At 37.8% G+C, this 26,162-nt stretch overlaps 1 protein-coding gene across 2 annotated transcripts; it reads right to left on the bottom strand.

The window, feature by feature from the left end:
* Positions 1-2,192: 2,192 nt before the first annotated feature.
* KLHL7 (kelch like family member 7) lies at positions 2,193-25,743 on the bottom strand. 2 transcript variants are annotated; one of them, XM_063303753.1, is made up of 11 exons: positions 25,464-25,737; positions 19,263-19,365; positions 17,932-18,025; positions 16,562-16,686; positions 15,656-15,831; positions 13,378-13,552; positions 11,003-11,145; positions 7,473-7,713; positions 6,154-6,355; positions 5,686-5,783; positions 2,193-4,431 (listed from the first exon to the last, which is right to left on the bottom strand). In XM_063303753.1, the coding sequence occupies exons 1-11, from the start codon at positions 25,581-25,583 to the stop codon at positions 4,148-4,150; spliced, it is 1,761 nt and encodes a 586-aa protein (XP_063159823.1). In that variant the 5' UTR covers positions 25,584-25,737; the 3' UTR covers positions 2,193-4,147. The 2 variants fall into 2 exon arrangements, with proteins under 2 accessions (XP_063159823.1, XP_063159824.1); XM_063303754.1 differs by lacking the exon at positions 5,686-5,783 and having other exon boundaries at positions 4,268-4,431; positions 25,464-25,743.
* Between the last annotated feature and the right edge of the window lie 419 nt (positions 25,744-26,162).

Genomic DNA, 26,162 nt, shown 5'->3' with positions numbered 1-26,162 from the left:
TATTTTACAAAACCCGTTAATATCAATTGATTACTTATTAAAGACACCAGAAGAATATGGAGAATTAGCTGGTTTTAAAATAAATAATCAAAAAACAAAGATGATAAATTTAAATATGCCACAAAATAATCAGAGTGTATTAGAAATTAAATCAGGATTTAATAGTGTCAAAAAAGTTAGATATCTAGGGATAGAGATTTCAACCAATACTAGGGATTTATTCCAAAATAATTATGTTAAAATATGGAAGGAAATTAAACAAGATTTATTGAGGTGGGAAAAATTAAATTTATCACTTATGGGACGAATCTCTGCAATTAAGATGAATATTCTGTCGAAGATGCTATTTTTATTTCAAACTATTCCAATATTTATAACTGATAAAACTTTTAAATTATGGCAAAAAGATATTTTAAAATTTATTTGGCAAGGGAGAAGACCAAGAATTAAATTTAAATTACTACAAGAAGACAAGGAAAGAGGAGGCTTGGGTCTTCCCGATTTCAGGCTATATTATGAGGCATGTGGTTTATTATGGTTAAAAGAATGGATCACCCTACAAGATCATAAATTACTAAAGTTAGAAGGGCATGATTTAAAATTTGGATGGCACGGCTTCTTATGGTATAACAAATTGAAAGTAAATAAAACATTTAACAATCATTGTATTAGATCGTCTATTCTTAAAATTTGGGAAAAATATAAATCTACTCTAACATCAACAATACCACTATGGATTTCCCCACAAGAAGCTTTTGTAAGGTGAGAAACAATAGGAAACTATAAGTGGCTAAAATATTTGGATTTAATAAAATTTGAAGGGACTAAATTTACAATGAAAACAAGAGAAGAATTGGAAAATGAAGGATATTTATGTCATTGGTTTACATATATTCAATTAAAAGAACAATTTAAAATAGATGCTAAATGTTACAAATTTACAAAAAAACTATCTTGGTGGGATGAACAAATCTATGCTAATAATGACCACATGATCTCTAAAATATATAAAATGTTATTACAAATGAGAATACTAAATGTACAAATTAAGCAATGTATGAATAAATGGGAGAAAAATTTTGGATACAATATTGAATATGATGTTTGGGAAAGAATGTGGACTAAGGGATTAAAATTTACATCAAATTATAATTTAAAAGAATTTTTTTATAAAATGATGTACATGTGGTATACCACCCCTGAAAAATTATTGAAAATGTTTCGAAATACGTCAAATGTCTGTTGGAAATGTAAAAGAGAAATTGGAACTTTATATCATATGTGGTGGACTTGTAAAAAAGCGAAAAATTTTTGGTCAACTATACATAATATAATTTGTAAAATGCTGGCAGTTAATACTGATAAATTACCAGAACTCTATTTATTGGGCTTTATGAACAAAGATTTGGAAAAAAACTATGGAAAACTTCTACTGTATTTGATTACTTCAGCCGGAATTCTCTACGCTGCAAAGTGGAAAGAAGAATTAATCCCATCTGTGGAGGAATGGATACTTAAATCGCTAAATTTGGCGCAAATGGCAAAACTAACAGACCAACTAAATGATAAAAATATGGAAGATTTTCAAAAGGACTGGACACCTTTTTTCAAATATGTGGAATGGACTCAAAAAGTTAATATGAACATATAGTATATAAATAGCAAGTTACTTGTTTAATCTCTTATTAGAATTAATGACGGCAATTTAGAGAATTAAGGAAAAAAATAATAACGACACGCTAGGATACTAAGCTGTACCATCTAGAAAGCTGGAAACCCTAATATTTCTAATTTATTTATTTATTTATTTATTTTTCATCTCACCCTCCCTTTTATTTTTATTTATTTATATATATATATTTTCCCTTTCTTTTTTTCCCCCCTCTCCTCTCCTCTCCTCTTCTCTTTTTTCTTTTTCTTCTCTCTTTTCTTTTTTGTATTGTAAGATATTATTGTTTGTATATAATTCTATGTTTATTAAATAAATTAATAAAGATTTAAAATTGAATGAATCCATGACCACCAACAACTCCAGCCACCTTAGGCCAAGGCCCAAGAAAATAAAGACCTGGCTATTTTCTAAAGACTCTCTAGAATGCCATTAAGGTGTTATTTAATGTGATAAAGCCAATCTTCCATGCAAAATTGCTTGGACTGCAAATATAAGGAATATAAAATAAAAACATCGCAACTTTAAGAACAAATATTTAATAAAATTCACTGACCCACAAAGCCTCATTGAGGTATTTGCTTCACTTTCAAAATTCTGATACATAACAGAATTATTCAGTATACAAGATTTTTCAATAGATACCCACCAGTACACAAAAACAATCAAGAAAACTTTTTGCACCTAATGTTCATGTACTAAGACCTTACAGTGAAATAGATTTGCCACATTCTGCTTAGATAAATATCATGGAGAAGTCTAATCCTATGGGAAAAAAATACAACTTACGTTAATTTATATTGTTTTTATGAAATGGTCCCTGTTTGAAGATACACAATAAAGGAACCCTATTTGTTAATGAGCTGGGTAAGTTCCTTATTGCATTTTCATTGATTTAATAGGTGTGAATTAAATCAATTATTGATATTTTATTTTATTCTTGGCTAATCTGTTTATTCAAGAAAAAAAATGCATCTCAGTGTGCTTCAGAATTTGTTATAAAACCCAACATCAAAGAGTCCTTAAAAAGTTAAACTTGTATCCTTCTTTGCAAGCATACGTAGAGCTGTTTAAAATACTAAGGCCAGGTTTTCATGAATAAAGACAATACTAAGAAGTTACACAAAAGTGTACCTTAATCAGTACAGAAGATTTCAACCTAGAAGAAATTAGTCTCTCTCTGAAAACTGCAAAGGAGTTAAAATATGTAGAGAAAAATTAGACAAAACAATGCATGTTTATACCCCAAAATGTTTTATACATAAGTGCTATCGTTTACTTTCTCACATGCAAGTTTATAAATAAGTACTTTTAAAGTACACATACATTATAGTTTTGAAACTTCCACTGCAATATTATATTTGACATGTAAGAGATGAGTATGAATTTTTATGAGTCACTCAAGGAAAGGGAATCAGGTCAGAGCTATGCAGATTTAAATAGCATAGATTCAGATTCATATACAAAAGACAAAATAAAATGGACTGCAGCTCAGGACAAAACTTGAAGAATGGAGGTTGCCAAAGACATGTCTGTTTCCACTGCAGTATCCCTATCCATGCACACACCTTTCCCCATATGTGCCAAAATTCTAGTATGCATCTAAAGGACAAGCTTGTTTTTATTCTTAAGTCCACCAACACCCCCTTGCAAATAGAAGAAAGAAATTTACTATATAATCTTGTTTATACTTGTAATATTTCAGAAAGTAGATGCACTTAGCGAAAGCACCAGTTCCTATGTGGGTGGGTGAAAGGATATGCTGGAACTGTAGTAGAGAGAATAAAGCTTTGTACAGATGGAATGAAGAATGTGTGTTCAGGAAATTATTTGCCTATTGCTAGACACCATTTTAGTTATATGATACAAATATTAAAAAAGAGAGAAGGCTCAATGTACAGTTCTATTCTGTTATTGGAGTACGTTAATATACAGAGAAGATCAATAGTATTGGAATTAATTTAACTATTTCAACAATTGGACACTAAACTACAGAACTTGACTTCTGTGATGAGGTGGCATGGAAGTAATCCAAATACATACTTTCCAGAACACTGGTTCGAGCGACCATGCAGCATTAATAACCATTAATAGTTTATTTCAGGACCTTTCCTACTTGAAGAATTTCAGTGTTTTAAATTAAAAATGAAGATTATTCAAGAAGTTATTCTTGAAATAATTTGCAATGTATGTTAGACAGATTTGTTTTTGAAAAATTGCATATATGTATCTTCAGGCATTTTCATTTCTCTTCAGTCTTGGTTTGGAGACACTTGAAATAGTTCCAACGCATAGAAGGGAAGCTGAATAACAGCACTTGAACGAGCAGACCCACATTATGCAAACAGTTGAAATAAAAATGGAGAATTGCACTCCAATTTTTCCGTAGTACAGACTGACGAGACAAAACTAAAATGGAGAACCTTACAAGTAGCAATTTCTTTCTTTCAAGAGTACTTTGTGATATTCCTAAAGTCTTCAAGTTTCTAGTGTCTCCTCATTTGCTCCACAAGTATCAACTACACAGATTAAACAGCTGGTCACTGGGAAAGCACGAACTTTAGGGTTGGCTATCCATTTATCAGTTTCAGTGTTATATTCAAGGATGTGCCCCAAGCGACCTACACCCTGAAATCCAGCCAGAACATAAACTATGGAACCCACAGCAGCACATTTTACTGTTACACCTTTCCATGGCATTGGGGAAACCATCTTCCATTCATTCATCTTAATGTCATAGTACTCCACATTGTCTAAGCCACCTTTATAAAGAAGGGGGGAAAAATATTAAGCAAATGTAAGTTTGACATAATAATCCATTTTAGGATTAAATCTTTTTTCCAACAAATTAAAAATACTTTACCAATATAGTAAATTATAAGATACTTGAGTGGTTTAAATAAATAAGCAACATTTAGTCTACTGCAGAAATATTATGTAAAAATATATAGGCCCTAGGGGTGAAATGTAACATTCAAACTGTATAAATTTGATGGAATAATTATTGTGAAATAATAACTTCTCTTAATTTAATATCCTGAAAATGTCTTCACAGAGTTTAATAGAACTTACTTCCAAGAAATGGGAGCATGCAGCTTTAAAATCTTAAATGCTTAATGCCGTAAGGGAACCTCATTTTAAAATTCTGTAATTTCTTTAAAATTAAGCAAAAGCAATAATGATAGATTTATGTCTGAGCTATACTTCATCATGAATACACAACTTCCAGAAGTGGGTGTGTGATAAAATGCAATCATAAAGCCACAAAATTATTGAAATTGTACTGTCTCTTAGTTCCACAAATTTTATCAGTCTTACTTTCAGATAAATATGTACAGAACTGAAACTTAAAAGACAATTTACAGGATATATTGGGGATACAAAGTTACATTAAAACCTGCAGAATAACAAATACCCAATATGTTTATATAACAAAGGTTTGATTTAAGAAAGTTTGGGAATGTAAAAAAAAAATTAAAAGTGGACTTTGTTAATTTGTTATAAATATTATCCCCAGAATACAGCTACAGATATTTATAAGGAAATGTTTTAACACTATTTTGTCACTAGCATCTGCTTTTTATTCACATTACATGATATCATATATTAACATCTGGGGGCATACAGCGTTTGTCCTTTCTGAAAAATTTTGATGTACAATTAATATGGAAGAGACTCAAGGAGAGTATGAAATGGCACTTTATAGTTCCTGTTTCTGGAAAGTCAGGATGGGGTGGTTTTACTCAATTACATTCTGCATTCTCTTGCATTTAAGCCTGCAGGCGCTTACAATATTTCACCATTATGCAGACAACCCACCATTTATATCAATCTGCTTGAAATACTGTGACAGCCCTACAAAGCTGATACATTTTCACATGCTGCAAGCAGTAACAGTGTTAGTGTCTTTATCTTTCAGACAGATCTTAGGTTTTGTTTTTTTTTACTTTATTTCAATACTGCAACAATCCATATAGCCTCATAGCAGTTAGGTAAAAGAAATTATGAATACATACCTAAGCCATTTTGCCCCCCCACTGCAAATATTTTATCTTTCACAAACACCAACCCATGGTTCTTTCGGGCTTCAAGCATTGGACATAGCTCAGTCCACCTGCAAATATTTAAAATACACAATTTCATTCCATATTTTCCTTTTCATTAAATGCAATCAAGTGCTAGAGTTAAGAAGGCAAGTTATAGTTAGCTGGTTCTGTTATTTCAAAAAGTGTGGCAGATGAGTTGCTGCTCCACTTAAAATGGAATGAAGTTCTAAGCTGACACGCTTCTTGGGTAGCTGTTTTTTACATTTTCCTCACTGAACAAGAGTAGTTTCAATTCTCTGAATGATGGGGTGGGGTGGGGTGCACAATTTAGAAATCAAACTTTTCTGCAGTTTCACAGTGTGAAGAAACCCAACCCCCAGCCCCCCCCCCCCGAGCCCCCAGTATAAGCTTCTGACTGGAAATAAAGTCAGTACATACGTTTCTGTTGCTGGATCATAAACTTCGCAGGAGTTCAAGACTCTTCCAGAAACATTGTTCCCTAAGCTTCCTCCACATACATAAATCAGGCCATTTGCTTCTACCATTCCATGACTACACCGCTGAGTCAGCATACTGGGCTTTGTGTGCCAACTTTCTGTTCTTGTATCATAACATTCAAATAAATATAAAGCAGAATTTCCTTTAAACAAATAAAAAACAAGTACAGTCACTTACACAACGGGATGATCCATTTGTTAAGATAATCTCCCAATACTCTTAGTAGGCAAATAACATGGACAATAAACTCTCAGTGGAGATGCCCAGATTTTGACACACCACTTCCAGGGAATGTACACTTGACATCTCCCTCTTAATTTCTCAGCACTAAATCAAATTAGTTCTATAGATGACAGCATCTGATTAACGGAGGAAAAAAGCCACTTTTTTTTCTATTGGAATTCTCAGTAGAATTCCAGTAGCAGTACAGAGAGAACAAATGAGAAAATACTGGTTGTGTGTCTGTTCTAATGCCAAAAAAATCAGAATCCTTTTGTCATGCTAGCATAGAGGAAACCCATGACGTAAGTTATGTATGGCCTCCCTTCAATGAGTCAAGGGGCAGGGAAATTGTACTGGGAAGTACAGTGGAGCAATGCCTGTGATTACATGCTGCTCCTAAAGAAGAACCCCAGGGAAGAAATAAAACAGATTATTTGCCTGCCTACAACATAATGCTGCTGGGTCACAGCTAATGCTGTGGGAATACTGGGCACATGTCCTGTGATAGATGCAGCCTAATTTATTACCATGGGTAACAAGACAGAAATTTAAATCCAAATCAAAATATTTTTGCTTCTGGTTTAGATAGATAAATGTAAATAGATAAATATAAATATATTGTATATAAGTATATACACACATAGAAGGAAAAAGTTCTAAACATTTGATGAGGAAAATCATCAAAAAGCTTTGCAAAAAAAGAGAGCTGTATTTCACATGTTTATCAACACCCTGATAAAACCGATGGCGTCATATACAGGTCCAGTGAGTTAAGTGGAATTTATTCCAATGAAAGTAAAATAATATGTGTCTATGTATGTACAGAAAATAACCCAAGTTGTACAACCTTCAAGGCCATCAGAGGAAATGTAGCTTAATTAATGCATAGTATTACTGTGCTATCATGTGGAATTGAAATTGACATAATTATCCTTGCTGTAATCTATTTCTTTTAAAATAAATATTCTGTAACAATACAGTACCAAATGAAGCTTTTCTTTTAAAGTTCCCAAGCCATGTCCGTAAATGTGTCTTACCTACTTCTGAACCGCCAGATGTGTAAATTTTGCCCTCTGCTGCACATGCTGCAAGGCTATCACGAGGAGTTGGAGGACCCAATTTGGAGTACCAGCTGTCTTTAACAACATTATAGCAGTCCATTCGTTTTATAGGGAAAAGCTGGGAACCGCCCAAAATATAAACTACATTGTCCCAGAAAACACAAGCTGCATCCCTCCGCTTTTCAAAGGGACATCGGATATCTGTCCAGCTGTAATCCTGTATAAAAATAAATCAAGGCTATATAGAATATTTTCAGCTATGACCTTCTGAAAAAAAAAAAAAAAGTCTTCAAAGTTTTGAGACCATTAATATTTTATTTTTATTCCACCTTTTGTCAAGGATTTGGGGATAACATGCATGTTTCTGATCCTCAGAACCTCATCCCCCCCATATTTGTTAGAATTATCAGGGGGTCAACTCAGCATTGTCTCATAAGCATAAGGGGGTCTTTCTAGTAAACGCATCTCTATTGTGCTTGTGGGATGTCACATAGGTCACCTGATTTCCACTTCCTCCTCCTCCTTGGGCTTGGGGATTAACAATATCCATTACCTCTTGGGCAAACCTGCAAGCAGGAGGTGCTGCAGAATGCAGCTCTCGTCCTTTCATCTTGCTTGCACGCAGACATTTTCATTTCCATAGAAAATGTTTACAAAGAACCAGTGATGATTAAGTACTTTCTACTATGAATCTACTTGTATCCAGATCTACTGAGTAAAAGTAAGCTATCTCTATTTTTCTTCATCTAACTACTGTGTGAAGACTGAATTTATTTCTGAATGTAATTAAGCTTAATGTACAAGTCTTTTGGTTCACACTTCTACTTTGCAAGATTGTTGTTAGGTGCTTGGAGTTCTTTTATTAACCTTTAAAAACTCCATCAATATTAAGGTGATAAACAAGGCAATACAGTGACCTTTTAAAGTAGCCAATGGACTACATGTGTATGATTGTATTCTGAAAATGGGCAATGCTTTGATATAATTTTAATTTATGCTGGAGGAGAAATGTGAGCCCAGAGATATGAAATTTACACACATTTCATTTTGATTGCTTTAAATTTGAACAGATCAGAAGCTTATGGAATCTAGATCTAGCCATTTTTACAGCCTTTATCATTGTTGGAAGAACACTTTTAGCAATGGCTATTATTAATGTGTTAGTCTGAAGACTGCTTTCAGTTTTGAGCATCAATAACAAATATTTGTGGAGGTAAATAGAGGACAAAAACAACTGACTGAAGGTCTGAGAAACTTCTGGTCCCAATTGTATTATTAATTGTTATGTTTTCTTCCAGCCAGTGGATCAGAATAGATAAAAATACTAAAGATGAACTGCATAATACCAAAGGAGACAGTAAAATACAGTAATAAGAACATGTTTTAAGAATTATAATTAGATAAACCTGCAAGAACCTGCTGGCATGACAACCAAAAATTCAGTTTCTAAACCACAAATTATATATAATATATTCTGATTTACTAAATCTAATAAATTACAGTTGATATGGCTATAGGTATTTTGGGCACTGCTAAGAGATACTTAAACACATACACATAATGAATTTCAGCAATCAAGAGAACTGCCCAAGCAAACCCATTTGAAATTAATGAGAAATGCACACAAAGCTGTACTTTCTAGAGCCATGTGTCTGAAAGAAGCAGTCAAAAGCAAAAGCAAGGTAACAAAAGAACAATAATTATTCCATGTAGGAAGAAGATCTCAATGCATACCACCTGCTGAGTCAGGAAGAAAAGGTTATACATCAAAAGCACAATGGAATAGAATGAGTTCATTCTAGATCTCTGGAATATGGATGTAGAATGATTTATATTCTGGGACAATTAAATATACACAAAGGTCTATTTTAAAATATAAATAGAACTGACTGGTATTTATCTATAGATAGCATTTAAGTTATTACAGTCTTCAAGGAATAAGAAATCTTTTTAACACATCCCAGAAATATTATAAATAAATAAGTGAAGCCCTGCAAGTAGGTATTATTTGGATTACTGAAAAAAGTGTATTGCCCTTTGGAACACTGCAAATAGTATAACTCTCATTCTGCCACCTCAATAGTGTATAGGAAGTTTATTAAAAGCAGGAAGATGTAGGCAGAAAAAAATGCAGGTGTGACAATCACCATAACAACCATATTTCTGTACTGCACAAAAATATTAAACCTGAATGACTGAAAATCATATATGTAGATAAACAAACCTGATCTAAGTACTTCAAAGGTGTAGATGTATCTTTTTTCATGCACCCTCAGTCCTAATAAAATGTAGACTTTTGTGTTTTAGCTTTTTATATTAGATTTTAATGTATTTTTTATTTTTGTGTTTTAGCTTTTTATATCAGGTCTTAATGCATTTCTGTGTTTTTGCTTCTTATATTAGATTTTAATGTACCTTCTACGCTTTTAACTGACTGTACCCCACCCTCCTTATGCTGGTCTTTGACCGTAATAAAAGTTTGTTTGGGCAATCTCTTTTGGAGATCACACTTTCTTCTCTTTGTGCCCTGCTTGGGGTCACACAAACTATGGGTAAGTTATATGGTAACTATAATAGAGTTGGCAGGGCTAAAAAAATTGCATGCGGGGTTTGGGAAAGGCTATCCCATAAAAATTCCCTCATTTGGTCCAGTATTTTGAATCTGGATGTTTTGAGGTGTGTTTTAAGCCTCAGCAAGAATTTGGCCCTGACCATCCTGTGACATTCTGGAAGACCCAGCTGTGATGCTAGGGAGCTGCACATAGTATACAGGGCCAAGTTAGCCAACCCCTGGATTAAAGCATGGTGCACATCTTTGAATCACCTTCTCCTGCAAGTCTTTTATCATGAAAATGCTATTTGCAGTTAGAAAGCAGATGCGGAGTGGGTCCTGATTTCTTTCAAGAACAGAACTCCCTGACCCAAATGAATATTTCAATGGATTGTGGCTTTGTTGCCAAAAGGGTCATCACAAAGGAATTAGCTGGGCTTGGAGAATATTCTCTTGAAAGCCCATATGACTTTTAATATGACCCAAAATTTTGCCTTTAATATTGCTCACATACTTTTTGATTGAAATGTATAGGATGATTATATAAGATACATATTCCTAATGATAACAAAAAAAGTATTTAAAAAGTGTTAAATTGTTATAGCAACCTCAAAATAGCATTGTACTCAAGAAAACTGTAATCTCCCAATGCATCATTCCTTATGAGCCCAATCTGCCCTGATCTATTTTAGGAAAAATAATCTTTATCTGTTTTCTGCAATATCAAAAATGTAAAGAAAAAAGATTATGTAACAGCAAACACCTGCCATTTAAGTACATCCCCCAGCTTTTTACTCTTTTGGTGTATAGGTAAGCTAGGTACTGCTTGAAATAAAAATAAAGAAACCATAACACAGACCAATGCCACAAACTGCAGCAATGTAAGATGATATATTAAAGATATACTTTCATATTGTACACCCAATCCATATAAACACTGAGAGATCAGAATTACCTTTGGATTAAAGTATCGACATGACTGTGGCTGTGATCCTCCAAACAAGGCAATACGGTAATCATGTTTTTTCCTTCTCGGACGAGTACCATCCACCAATTCTTCTCTGTCTTCTGGAGAAAGTAGATGGTATCTCATTCCACCTACAGCAAAAGAAAAAAAATCCTGATTCAATGCAGTTCAAAGTTCCATCTTTATTTCCAACATAAGGCATAGTAAGTGTTATGTAGACCTTCTGTAATGTATAGAAAATATATTAGAAAATAAGAGTGTTTTCTACACATTTCAAAACATTTGATCACCTCTGTCAAACCCAAGGGAATTGCCATAATAATCTGACACAGCATTCCTTCCTGTTTTACTAACTTAAATAAAATATATGCAGATGATGTAACTTGCTCTGGAATAAGCCTTTCAAACGATGGTATAAAATTAATACCAGCAGGGATGTTGGGAAAAGATTCAGTGTTCAACTGCCTCTTAAAAGGGTGGAGTATTTTCAACATACTACAGAGGATGGAAATCTTAGCAAGATCCTTCTCAATTTCAGTGATTTTTCAAACATTTCAATAGATCCAACTTTTTTCACAATGCTTCAGTATTTTATTTTGTCATGGTTATCAATTCAGATGAGAGCATCTTCTAGGCAGTTTTGTTTCACCTCACAGAAACACATTAAAAAACTAAAGTTATTATGTAATTTAGTTAGCATGCACTTTAGATGCTGCCTGGATCTGCATTGTGGTCACAGATGGCAGCTTGTAGATTTACAGATGAAGGAAATGTCAGCACCAAGGCTACATTGACATAGATACTGGCATTCCTATCAATTCGATCATAAACTTGTGAAGTGTTAGACATATGAGATACTTTCACAGATGTTATTTTTCCAACTGTATTTTATTCCTAAAAAATAGTCATTAAAATGGGTAAAGAATTCTTACACACTAGGGCCGCCAGCCAGTCTGATGAACCAGAAGTTGCCAAAATGGATGTGAGGTAATTCCACTCTCAAAAACATAGGTGAACAAACTGCTTTTGCGAGGAAGTATAACCCTCCCCACTTCTGCCTGCTGTACACTGGGTAGCAATCTAGGGAAAGGTATTCAGCAATTATCATTCTTATATTGTAATTCAGTAGTGGCCATGAAACCTTCTTACAAGGCAACAATACATTCATGCCCATGCTAGTACTCTCTCGTACACCGTATTAGGCTAGTAAGAATAAAACATGCTCTGTGCAGAAATATGATCCTTTCCTTTTGTACAAAGGAAATCAAGTAAACGTCCGTATCAGTTTCTTCCTTCTGTGAAGCACTGCTTTTTTTCCTCTCCCTTGCATGTCACTGTGGGTGTGTGTGAACATAATTAAACAGTATTTTAATCTGTGCAGAGCTCTCAGGAAGCAAGGCCACAGCTGTTTTCTGTCTTTCCAGTCTTTCTTGTAAAACTGAAGGATCATTACTGTCCTTTGTAACATATAACATACAGAGAGCACCAAAGTACCAGACCACCTTGTCTTCAAAGAGAAGGAGAGGGGTACTGACTGCATGAGGGAGTATTGGCAAACACATGGACCTAAAACTTGTACCTGGACATTCTCAGGAGGGAATTTCACAAGCAAGACACCCACCACAAAAGAGAAACGGTAACAACTATGGCGGTATTTCAGATTGCCTAATCCCATGTTATTCAAGAAGATAATCTCAAATTGTGCCTGGAGACAAACTGAAAGACAGTGAAGTTCTTTAACACTGCAGCGATAGATTCAGCATAATGAATCAACAGCCTGGCTTCTATGTCCTAAACCAGTTGGATGTTGAAAGTTTTAAAGGCAGAACAACATGTAATTCATTGAATTCCTCTAACCTGTACTGAACCAAACCATGATAACTCTGGCTAAATCATTTCAACAATGCACAACTGGCATACCAAAATTTGTAACTTGCCTTGTGCAGATAGCCCTGAGCAAAATACTTAGTTCCTTTGAAGTTCTATCTAATGGAACCTGCTATCAAAAAAACATTCACAGCAATGACTATTACTTGTTCTGTGATTAGAAGTTGCAATGTACTGCAAATCATCCTTGTCCAAGCCAGGGGTGGGACTTCTTAAAAAAGATGTTTTTGGAATCCAAAGAGTATGGCCTGTGAAATAGATTTCCCTGAAAGCAGGACTAAAGTCTGAGAACATTTTTGTGGGGAGGAGGGAGCTGGGAGAATTTAAAAATCACTTAGTTTCCCCCCTCCCACCTCCAAAGGAAAGAATTGGCTCTTTTGGAGGTGTTGTTTTCATAGGGTTATTTGGTGAAATAAGCAGTCCATAGAGGAAATCAGTATTACAATGTTGAAAACACAGCTAGATTATAAACTTACTTATAACCATTTTGAGACACTCTGGGTTATCCTGAATAAGTGGCTCTGCCTGTACAGTTTTACTAAGGAAATTCTTTGAAATTAAAGGAAACCTGACTTTAGCAAGGATGTCAACCATGTAGGGTTGACGGTTTGGCTCATCATACTTTAGCCATCGGACAGCAGCATCATAAACCTGGAAATTAAGAAGGGAAAGATACGTAAGTAGACATATAAACTTAACAGTCTACTTTAGAAATGGTAAAGAAAGTATTCTTATTTAAAATAAGCAACTTTGAAGCTCTACTTCAAACTCCAAACTTAACTTTGGACCTTCAACACGAGAAGTTACTATTACTTGAGACATTTTTTTCTGTCACCATTGGTCAATATCAATTGGTGAGTTCCTTATTTCATTCAGAATTGGCAAAAAATCTTGGAAAGCAAATTTTCATATTAATAGCAGCTGTTCTACCTTAACTAACATTAAGAATGTCATAGTCATATTGAATTTCCGTACTGTGAATCAACTAGCAATAGCTGCAACAGCCTACTGAACCAAGTATTTTGTAATTGTTATTATTAAACTGTCCTGTTCAGACTATGAGGCGGCCAGACAGGATTATCATCAAAACTACTCTTTATTAAGACAACTATTTACAACAGTAAGTCCATGTGATAAATGAGGTACGACTGTTTCCAATCAAGACCACCCAGGCAACAAGGGAAGAACAGGCAAGGTTGCAGGATCACACTGTGGCAGAACCACAGGGCAGGATTTGCTGACCAAAGCTGTGGGACTGGATGATTCGAAGAAGTGTGGCAAGACTGGAACTGAAGGCGAGAATCCGCAATCTAGAACACCAACTGAACTGGACTGACACGTGGAGGCTAGGCGAGACCGAATTGGAACCTCTGGTTCTGGAGGCTAGGCTGGGCTGGACTAGAGACTCAAGCCAAGGCTGGCAACCTGAAGCCAGAATTGTCTGGGCTAGATATTTCGAACAAGACAGAGAACTAGGAGCATGACTGGACTGGACTGGAAATTCTGGACTAGGCTGAGAGCTTGGAGCATGACCAGACTGGACTGGAGCTTCTGGGCAAGGTTGGAAGCTAGGAGCACGACGAAACTGGACTGGAGATCCTGGATTAGGCTGAGAGCTAGGAACAAGGCTGGGAACACTCTTGGAATGCAGTGAATGGTGGCGGCGAGGTCGGGAACTGGATGTGAGGCTGAGACTGCAAGAATCAGCAGGAAGAAGATCCTCTATGGCAGCTTGTGCAGCGGGTAGGTCCTCAACAATAGGAAACACAGGCTCTGATTCTCCTCCGGCTACAGATGAGGTATCTGTAGGGACTCTTATGCTGGGGCTGCAAGCTTGAAGGATCGGTTGTCACCGGCAGCTTGCTCTTCGTGTGTCTGCCTTTTATGCCAATCCTTCGGATACCTATTCCCATCTGCGGCCAATAGGGCCGCCTTCTCCTTTGCACGCTTTTCTGCACATCTTTCCCGCACGCTGATTAGAGGATTCAAATCCCCCTCTGAAGACTGGCCAATCACATGCTGTAACTTCTCCTGCGCTGCTGAGTCACTTCTGGGTTTTACTTTCCTGGTTTCTGCCTGGTAAGTTTGTGTTTCCCCTTTTGACTCAGAATGAGTTTCATTTTCTGAGTCAGAAGTTGGATGAAACCTCACATAAACAATGTACATATTTCTGTAGATGAGCTTGGAATAATGCAAGAAGTTGTTACTTTAAATTTTAATGAAAGTGTTTGATATTAACCTCATAGAACAGACTGGTTCTGTTCTTAATTTTTTTTCTGACACAAGTAGTTCTGTAATTGTCATAATCAGATTATGTCAACTGCTAAGAATCATATCCTTAAATCTCTGCTATCTCTTCGTTAGCTTTTTTAATACAAGCTTGGAAAAAACATTTACTATGCCTGCAGGTATCAGGACAGTTTCCTGTACACGTCCAACCACTTTTGAAAACATACTGGAGTTCTCCTAGTTTGTTCTTTAGGCTACAGTTCTTCATGCCACTTTGGAGACAGTACGACAAATTCCTTCAACCAGAGAAGGTATATAGTGTTTCAGTGAAAAGGAAGGGTTTTAAACATCCAGAAATTTGCTTGCAAGTTCCCATACATATATTTGTATGCAGCTATGTATATCCATAGGAAACATTTCTATTTCCCCGATGCTTAAATATGGTTTATATACCTTAAAAATAAATCAATTTTAAGAATATCGATATCTATATATCTATACCTATATGTATATCTAGGCATTCACCTGATCTTCTGCTCTCACAGTCAGAGTATCTTGGTTGAGAAGATGTGTCACACGTTTAACATCTAGCTGTAGAAACTCATCTGTCTTGTACACCTCTGTGAAGTGCTGATGAATAAAGTCATCTGCAGTGGCCTTCAGTTCTGGGCAGTCAAGACATTCTGCTAATACACTTATACCTAATGCAAGGTGGAAAAAAAGAGGAAAAAGTGCAAATGTTTGTGAGACATTTTATAAAAAATGCTATATGGTGGATTTTTGTTTTTTTTTTGTGCCTGCAAGTCAATGTTGTCCAGTTTTGTGTCTGGACAAGTTCCTGTAGTTTTCTTGGCAAGGTTTTTCAGAAGTGGCTTGCCATTGCCTCCTTCCTAGGGCTGAGAGAGACTGGCTGGCCCAAAGTCACCCAGTTGGTTTTATGCCTAAGGCAGGACTAGAACTCACAGTCTCCCAGTTTCTAGCCTTTAACCATTAACTAAACTGATTCTCAAAAAAAATACTATAGATTTTTTTTGTTCCTGACAAAACAAGAACTAAATACTGCTATCTTATTAAGTAGTTTATCTATAGAATCATTATGATGGGCTAACCACTAGAGAAAAGCACTAATTCAAAATCTCCTCTCCAGTATTTATTTCAAGTATCTTAGAAAAAATATTCAATGGTAATTTTGCAGAACAAAACAGTTCTACTTGGTTTAATTGCAATCTAATTATTCCTTATTAAGCAAACCCTTCACTTATATGCCTCAATGTTTTGAAATATGCAGTAATATTTTCAAATCTTAACAAAATTATGTATTAAATATATTATAAAGAAGTGATTCCTAAAATATAATACACAGCAGCCAAAATTCTTCATTCCAAGCTTTGGAAGTCTTGGAATATCTTTAATAGTGGGGAGACATCTTACCAAGACAATTTGAAGCATCAACTTGCTCTTTTAAAAAATCTACACACATTTTTTTCACAGGCTCAATTTGATATTGATTTGCTGCATCCAACAACGATTGGACATTGTTGCTGTTCACAGAAATTCTGAAAGAAATTGGTAATATTTCCACAGGTAAACATTTTAAGAAGAATATATACATATAAACCCTGACACACAGGCATATCTACGTTAAATTCTATAAATTGCATTAAAAAAAGCATCCTTGAGGACATTTTCCTAACCTTAACAGCTAAAGAATGTAGAGGACTGTAGTATTATGTTTTTATATCAAATTAATATATTTCATGCACCATCATAAACTATCATTCTGTATTAGAGACAGATATACTGATACTAATATTTAGTGATTTATTTATTTATCTAATTTATCCCCGCCCATCTCCTCCCATTGGAGGACTCTGGGCAGTTTACAACAATCGATTAAAACCATCACAATAATACAAAAAGTAAAATACAGTAAAAAATAATAGAAATAGAAATAAAAAATAAAGAATAAAAAATCCAAGTGGTGAAGCATCTAAAACAGTCCAAGTGTGGGAGGAGTGGTCTATAACAACCATCCCCATGTAGCTCTATTCCCCTCTCCACCCCAAGCGAGGTGGCAGAACCAGGTCTTCAGACTCCGCCGAAAGGCCAGGAGCAATGGGGCCAATCTCACCTCTGGGGGCAGCATGTTCCACAGGGCGGGAGATACTGCGGAAAAGGCCTGCTTCCTGGACCCCGCCAGATGAACTTCTTTTACAGACGGGGTCCGTAGCATGCCCTCTCTGCACAATCGGGTGGAACGGGTTGATGTAATGGGGAAGAGGTGGTCCCTCAGTTAACCTGGCCCCATGCCATGTAGGGCTTTAAAGGTGATAACCAACACCTTGAATTGGACCTGGAAGCAAACTGGTACCCAATGCAGCTCGCGCAGCAGTGGTGTTACATGTGCCCTTCTGGGGGCACCAAAAACAGCTCGCGCAGCTGCATTCTGGACCAGCTGAAGCTTCCGGATACTCTTCAAGAGTAGCCCCATGTGGAGCGCATTGCAATAGTCTGAGAGATAACAAGGGCATGAGTGACTGTTCAAAGGGCCTCCTGGTCCAGGAAGGGGCGTAACTGGTGCACAGCACATAACTGCACAAAGGCTCTCCTGGCCACGGCTGCCACCTGCTCTTTGAGCAGGAGCCGTGAGTCCAGGAAGACACCCAAATTATGCACTGGGTCTGTCTGGGGCAGTGCAACCCCATCCAGAACCAGAGATGTGGATGCCCAATTTAATCTCAATGTTTTCTAGATCTGTATTTGTAGCTGACTAGCAATAGCAGATATTATGATATACCTACCTTGCAGTATAAGCAAACTCCACCAGCTGTTCAATAATATCTGGCTCGGCATCTTTTAATTCAACTTCAAATGACTTTGATTCAATCATATTTGCTGCAATTAGATAAATTTATTTTATTTTTATCCCTTCATTTTTTTTTTATAAATAACTCAAGGCAGTGAACATACCTAATGCTCCTTCCTCCTCCTATATTCCCCACAACAGCAAATAATATTATCAAGAATTATTTTTAAAATCTTGAAGAGCTATTACTCTGATTTGTGAATTGGCGGTCTTGTTTCTTTTGGGAGCTCTTATCAGATGTGGTTCTGAAACACTCATTATACTTCTCTTTAGGCACTTCCAGTTATTATTGGCACTCCCAAACACTATTTAACAGTAACCCACATCTATCCTAACTACAGCCACCAAGAATTCTGGCTATGTGGACCAAAAGGCAGTACTGTATCCAGTCAGACCCCCAATCCCTGTCCTGACTGAGCTTGTTTTGAGGCAGGGAGGAGCTGGTCATAGTGAAGGAAGTTGCAAAGCTTCAAAGTTCACTTTCCCTTTCTCAGCTTAGGACATTCATGAGAACACTGTGGTACCGTAACAGCTTAGCAACTGCAGGAAAGCCAAGGAGCCAGGGTAAAGCAGAAGTTCTTACCAGTAGGACAACTGCTCGTGCCCAAGCTCCATATGGCATTCTCAGTTTCAAGGTGGAAGCTCTGCCATTCTTCCAGAAGCACAGCTGAGCCAGAAGTAAATTAGCTTAGCTGCTCAACAGTGACAATGGCACAGTGCTGATTTGCACTTGATCTTCTGTTTGTGGTCTATTTAGGTACATCTGGTGGTCCAGCCACCACATGAGATGGAATGCTAGGCTTGAACCAGCAGGGACATTTTCATGTTCTCCTCATGAAACATGCTGTCAGGGAGGAGACACATTACTTTTGCCAGAGATCTACTGATAAGAGGAAGCCTGTTTTAAACTACCCATGGAAAATGAAAAATGAGGGTATCAATGTCATGCTCTAATTAAGACTGTCGGTTTTATAGTGTCAAGACTTGTTCTACATGAACTGCATCTCAGAAAGGCTTTTAGGAAGCCATATGAAAGAAAATTCAGCAGCTTGTATGTCACAATTGAACTACATTTAAGCAACCTGCTAGACCAGCAACATAGGTTAAAGACAATGAAGAAAAAATAGTATACATCTATTAATTAGTGAAATTAGACTATTTTTATTTGCAGGTTAATTAAAATGTTCTTCCCTTTTTTGCAAATCTGGGGAATAAATAAAATATTTTTAAGAGACTAATAAAAGCTGAACTGGAAAAAAAACTTACTGGTAAACATCAAGTTAAAAAAGTGACTGGCTGAAGCAAGTACAACACGATGAGCTGGGATCTTCCTTTCCTGGACCATCAATATAACGTCACACAGTGTTTTCTAAAACAGAACAGAAAAGCACAAAGGTATGATACAGAAATAAAGTATTTCTTATATTCAGAACAATTGGTAGAAATGTTTATTTTCTTCTCTAAACTAAACCTCTTCAGCAAAGGATCATTACCCTGTCGTGGTGCTGGAGCTTGAGCACCTCAATGATGCCACGAGCTAAACCATGAAGGGCCACCCAAGACGGGAAGGTCATGACAGAGAGGTCAGACTAAATGCGATCCCTGGGAAAGGTAATGGCAACCCACCCCAGTATTCTTGCTGTGAAAACTAAATGGATCAGTACAACCAGAGATATGTCGGTATACCATCGGAAGATGAGACCCCCAGGTCGGAAGATGGTCAAAATGCTACTGGGGAGGAACAGAGGATGAGTTCAACTAGCCCCAGACGTGATGACGCAGCTAGCTCAAAGCCGAAAGGACGGCTAGCGGCCAACGGTGTTGGTGGTGAACGGCGAATCTGATGTTCTAAGGATCAACACACCATTGGAACCTGGTGTGTAAGATCTATGAGCCAGGGTAAATTGGATGTGGTTATTGGTGAGATGTCAAGATTAAAGATAGACATTTTGGGCGTCAGTGAACTGAAATGGACTGGAATGGGCCACTTCACATCAAATGACCACCAGATCTACTACTGTAGATAAGAGGACCACAGAAGAAATGGAGTAGCCTTCATAATTAATAGTAAAGTGGCTAAAGCAGTGCTTGGATACAATCCAAAAAACGATAGAATTATCTCAATTCGAATTCAGGGCAAGCCATCTAACATCACAGTGATCCAAATATACGCCCCAACCACAGATGCTGAAGAAGCTGAAGTAGAGCAGTTCTATGAGGATCTGCAGCACCTACTGGACAACACGCCTAAAAGAGATGTTATTTGCATCACAGGAGACTGGAATGCTAAGGTGGGCAGTCAAATGACACCTGGAATTACAGGTAAGTATGGCCTGGGAGAACAAAACGAAGCAGGACATAGGCTGATTGAATTTTGCCAAGACAACTCACTCTGCATAACAAACACTCTCTTCCAACAACCTAAGAGATGGCTTTATACATGGACTTCACCAGATGGACAACACCGAAACCAGATTGACTACATCCTTTGCAGCCAAAGGTGGCGGACTGGACTTAGTAGATAGGGTCCCAGAAGAACTATAGACAAAAGTCCGCAACATTGTTCAAGAGGCGGCAACAAAATACATCCCAAAGAAAGAGAAAACCAAGATGGCAAAATGGCTGTCTGCTGAGACACTAGAAGTAGCCCAAGAAAGAAGGAAAGCAAAAGGCAACAGTGATAGGGGGAGATATGCCCAATTAAATGAAAAATTCCAGAGGTTAGCCAGAAGAGATAAGGAATTATTTTTAAACAAGCAATGCGCGGAAGCGGAAGAAGACAATAGAATAGGAAGGACAAGAGACCTCTTCCAGAAAATTAGAAACATCAGAGGTAAATTCCAGGCAAAAATGGGTATGATCAAAAACAAAGATGGCAAGGACCTAACAGAAGAAGAAGAGATCAAGAAAAGGTGGCAAGAATATACAGAAGACCTGTATAGGAAGGATAACAATATCAGGGATAGCTTTGACGTCAGAGAGCTAGAGCCAGACATCCTGAAGAGTGAGGTTGAATGGGCCTTAAGAAGTATTGCTAATAACAAGGCAGCAGGAGACGACGGCATCCCAGCTGAACTGTTCAAAATCTTGCAAGATGATGCTGTCAAGGTAATGCATGCTATATGCCAGCAAATTTGGAAAACACAAGAATGGCCATCAAACTGGAAAAAATCAACTTCTATCCCTGTACAAAAAAGGGAAACACTAAAGAATGTTCAAACTATCCAACAGTGGCACTCATTTCACATGCCAGTAAGGTAATGCTCAAGATCCTGCAAGGTAGACTTCAGCAATTCATGGAGCGAGAATTGCCAGATGTACAAGCTGGGTTTAGAAAAGGCAGAGGAACTAGGGACCAAATTGCCAATATCCGATGGATAATGAAAAAGCCAGGGAGTTTCAGAAAAACATCTATTTCTGTTTTATTGACTATTCTAAAGCCTTTGACTGTGTGGACCAGAACAAATTGTGGCAAGTTCTTAGTGGTATGGGGATACCAAGTCATCTTGTATGCCTCCTGAAGAATCTGTATAACGACCAAGCAGCAACAGTAAGGACAGACCACGGAACAACGGACTGGTTTAAGATTGGGAAAGGAGTACGGCAGGGCTGTATACTCACACCCTACCTATTCAACTTGTATGCAGAACACATCATGCGACATGCTGGGCTTGAGGAATCCAAGGCTGGAGTTAAAATCGCTGGAAGAAACATTAACAATCTCAGATATGCAGGTGATACCACTTAGATGGCTGAAAGCGAAGAGGAACTGAGGAGCCTTATGATGAAGGTGAAAGAAGAAAGTGCAAAAGCTGGCTTGCAGCTAAACCTCAAAAAAACCAAGATTATGGCAACCAGCTTGATTGATAACTGGCAAATAGAGGGAGAAAATGTAGAAGCAGTGAAAGACTTCGTATTTCTAGGTGCGAAGATTACTGCAGATGCTGACTGCAGTCAGGAAATCAGAAGACGCTTAATCCTTGGGAGAAGAGCAATGACAAATCTTGATAAAATAATTAAGAGCAGAGACATCACACTGACAACAAAGGTCCGCATAGTTAAAGCAATGGTGTTCCCCGTAGTAACATATGGCTGCGAGAGCTGGACCATAAGGAAGGCTGAGAGAAGGAAGATCAATGCTTTTGAACTGTGGTGTTGGAGGAAAATTCTGAGAGTTCCTTGGACTGCAAGAAGATCAAACCAGTCCATACTCCAGGAAATAAAGCCAGACTGCTCACTTGAGGGAATAATATTAAAGGCCAAACTGAAATACTTTGGCCACATAATGAGAAGACAGGACACCCTGGAGAAGATGTTGATGCTAGGGAGAGTGGAAGGCAAAAGGAAGAGGGGCCAACCAAGGGCAAGATGGATAGATGATATTCTAGAGGTGATGGATTCGTCCCTGGGGGTGTTGACGACCGACAGGAAGCTCTGGCGTGGGCTGGTCCATGAAGTCACGAAGAGTTGGAAGCGACTAAACGAATAAACAAGAAAACAAACCTATAAAGTAAAGAAATAAGCATTATAACATAAAGAGATACTTCAAAAAGTCTCAATTCTGAGATATTGCACAGAGAGAGTGTTGAAAGTACCAAGCTCACTCAGTCTTTCCTAGCAGCATAACAGGATGTTGGCTGACATCACCTTACTGTATTATGTAGGATAGATCCAGAACCTTAGTTATGATTAAGAACAGAACCACTGAAACCAATTTAATGCATTAATGTTTAACAAGCTCCATTGATATTAATGGGCTTTACTGACATGTAAGACCCACATTTAAAAAATTTAATAGCAATATTCAGATAATATACACTGGATTTCATATACTTTCAGATTCCCAACTTACCTTAAGAGGATAAAATAATAACATTTGATATTACAGTTTTAGGGTTCTTACAGCTGCAACCACAGCAAAACAGGGAAACACAAACTTTTCATGAAATTCTTCTGTTAATTGCCAGAGTTGCTATGAAACTCATTTTACGTTCATAATTTTATATATGGCATCTGAGATTTTATATTTTAGACAAAAAGTACAACTTTTTGGGCAAACACTCAGATAAATTCTCTATATATCACCTCAAAATTGCAATGGGATTTACTTTGGTAAACACCAGCAACAATACTTTAAAAAAGAGCCATTCTTCCAAATCTTTGTTAGATGTCTAAATGGACACAACTTGAAAATTGTGACAATGTATTAGCATTTCCACAATATAGAGAAAAATACAGTTAATAATATATTTGTTTAGTAACTTTTAAAAAAGGCCAAAATCCTGAAAAGTCTTAATTTATGTTTCAAAGATCATGGCCTCATTTACAACTGTTGAATTAACATGTTTGGTATTTAGAACTAAACACTGTAGTATTCTGCTCTTTAAGTTGACACTGAAGAAAACACTAATGTTCCAAGTGTCTCCAATTAGATCTCCTTTAAAGATATGGCTAATAATTGATATTATGCATCTTTACAGTTGTTAGGACAGTAGATTTCATACACACACACAAGTTTGATCTCAAAATTTTAAAAAACCCTCTCAGACACTTGTATAAGTTTATCAAACAAGATTGCTCAGCAAAAAAATTCTCATATCTTAAGCTAGATCAATGGCAAGTTAATCTAGTAAGTAATGAGAACACAAATTATTACTACCACACCATACCACCTGAAATGAGTGTAGTAAATAGAGCAATAGTACTACAAAGTATTGCTTTATAAAATCAAACCTAAAGATGCATGATGCATGAGTTCTACAAATATTCTTCATTCACTCCATATTGCCTTATGTTAATTTAATCCTCACTGAATACGTAATGATACTTTCTATCTTCTTGAATTCTGGAAAGAGGGTGATAAATAAAGGTTAATAGATAAAGGATAAAGAGTAATGCTGGCTGGGAATTGTGGGAGTTGAAATCCACACATCTTAAAGTTGCCAGGGTTGAGAAACACTGCCCTAGAGATGGCTGATAGTTGCTATAATCATAGTTTTCCAGAACAAGATCTAACTAAGACTTCACCAATAGCCACTATGATGGGAAATGGCATTTCTATGTATTTAGAACCACCCATCTCAGAGGAGTGACTCTGGGTGGCATACAGAGATTAAAACACCATAACAGCATATAATCCATGATGCCTTGGTTAAAACAACCCCCAAAACAAAAAGCCACATCATCAACAGAGCTCACCTAACCTCCTGGCCCAGGCTCCTGGGGAAACAGCCAGGTCTTCAGAGCCTTACAAAAGGCTAACAAGATTGGGGCCATTTGGATCTCTGGAAGGCACAATTCCAGGGTCCAACAAAATGGCATTGTTTGACAGAAGGGACCTGGAGCATGCCCTCCCTGTAGATTTGGTGGGGTGGGCAGAAACAATGGGGAAAAGGCAGTCCCTCAAAAAGCCTGGTATTATGTGATGTAGGGGTTAACCAGCACCTTGAATTGGAACCGGAAGCCTACTGGGAGCCAGTGCAGCTCGTGGAGTAGCAGTGTAATATGACCATATTGGGAGATGGCAAAACTGCTCATGCCACTGCATTCTGGACCAACTGCAGCTTCCAAATGCTCCTCAAGAGCAACCCCATGTAGAGCATGTAACAGTAATCCAAACACTAAGGCATTTGGAAGGATATGTCCTGAAAGAATACACTCTATTTTTTTTCTTTAGTATAAGTGTTTCTCAACTTCACCAACTTTCAGATGTGTGGCCTTCAACTCCCAACTCCCAGAATTCTCCAGCCAGCATGCTGGCTGGGGAATTCTGGGGGGTGAAGTCCACACATCTGAAAGTTGCTGTGATTGAGAAACACTGGACTATAATTACTATCTACAGTATAGTACAAGTGCAAATTGTCATACTTTCTTCCAATATAGCTTAACTATCTTCTCATGTACCAAAGAATACAATGGAATGGACTGGGGTATACAACCACACCGTAACAATTCTAGGATATCAGAAATCAACTGTATTGCAATTCCTGTGTATAAAAAACAAGTTAACTATAATAATGTAAGAGACTGAGTGACAGATCAAGGTGCCCTCAGTTCAAATGCCACCAACTCACCAGCCGCTTTATGCCAGGCATCAACAGGCACCCCACCTTCGTTTGCAATATGGAAAGAACACTAACCGAGGACTTGGCAGAATAACAAAAGAACGCCCAGTCGAGCCCTTCAAACCGGTGCAAGCGTTCAACTCCCCTGTTCTAGGGACACCCCACACTAGGGAGGCGACACGTTGAGGAAGACTGCGCTAAACAGTCTCGAACTAAGAGACTCGTTCGGCTCCACCGGGGCTGCCACAGATTTAGTGTCTCGGTTTCAAGCAGGGATCCGACCCCCCCACCCCAGCCCCGTGTTTTTGCTCCACACCGCAGGGCGACAGGCTCCGCCAAGGCTTCTTTACGGAGGCCCAGAGTTCACCCACCCCCGCCTCCGGCCTCCCTTACTCCGCCTTACTTGCTTCCTCATGCTATTCATGACTCCCATGAAGCTGGCCAATAATTTGGCTTCTTCCCGAGCAGCGAGCTTCTTCTCCGTCTTCTTCTTATTGCTTTTTTCTGACACCGAGGCCGCCATGCTCCGCTCCCTCTTCTTTTTCCCCTTCTGCCTCCTCTTCTCGCCGTCAAGGAAACGAGAACTTCCCAAACCGACACGGGCTCATACACGGCGCTAAGGCAGGAACCGGCGCGAACGAATGGTCGCTTCCCCACCCAGGGCGGACCAAGCGGAGGATCCCCCGCACTGAGAATCGGCGGGCAGCGCAGCCACCGAAGCCGCGCCCCCGCGGTCACTTTTCCCCCGCCCTTACCGACGCCCTGGCCAATCAGAAGGCCGCTCGCGATATCTCTGCCACGCCATACAGCCAATCTCCTCGCAGACAAGACTTCGGAGGGCTCGGAAGGAGAGGGGATGTAAACAAAGAACGAGCCGGCGCACGTTGTCGTCACGTCCTACTAGTGTACGGGCAGGCTGAGACCTTCACAAAAAAGAGAAGGAGGAAGGTGGGTACTCAGTGTGTGTGTGGAAACTCAGCAAGGCTATGATAGCGAGTGGATGTTAAACATTTCCTTCCTTTTTAGTAAAGATGTGGGCGCAATCCGATTTGCTTTCAATAAGCATGCTTAGAATTACATTTAAAAAAAGAATTTAAGCATT

The sequence above is a fragment of the Candoia aspera genome, chromosome 4, assembly GCF_035149785.1.
Source record: "Candoia aspera isolate rCanAsp1 chromosome 4, rCanAsp1.hap2, whole genome shotgun sequence".
Classification (NCBI taxonomy): Eukaryota; Metazoa; Chordata; class Lepidosauria; order Squamata; family Boidae; genus Candoia; species Candoia aspera.
Note: the sequence above shows the minus strand (reverse complement) of the source record. Positions and strands in the feature narration are given on the sequence as shown.

Excerpts from the sequence above, each read along its gene's own strand:
- KLHL7 (XM_063303753.1), bottom strand. The coding sequence starts at position 25,583 with ATGGCGGCCTCGGTGTCAGAAAAAAGCAATAAGAAGAAGACGGAGAAG. Across the intron at positions 19,366-25,463 it reads TGAATAGCATGAGGAAGCAA|AAAACACTGTGTGACGTTAT; the intron begins GTAAGGCGGAGT and ends GTTCTGTTTTAG. Across the intron at positions 7,714-11,002 it reads GTCGATACTTTAATCCAAAG|GATTACAGCTGGACAGATAT; the intron begins GTAATTCTGATC and ends ATTTTTATACAG.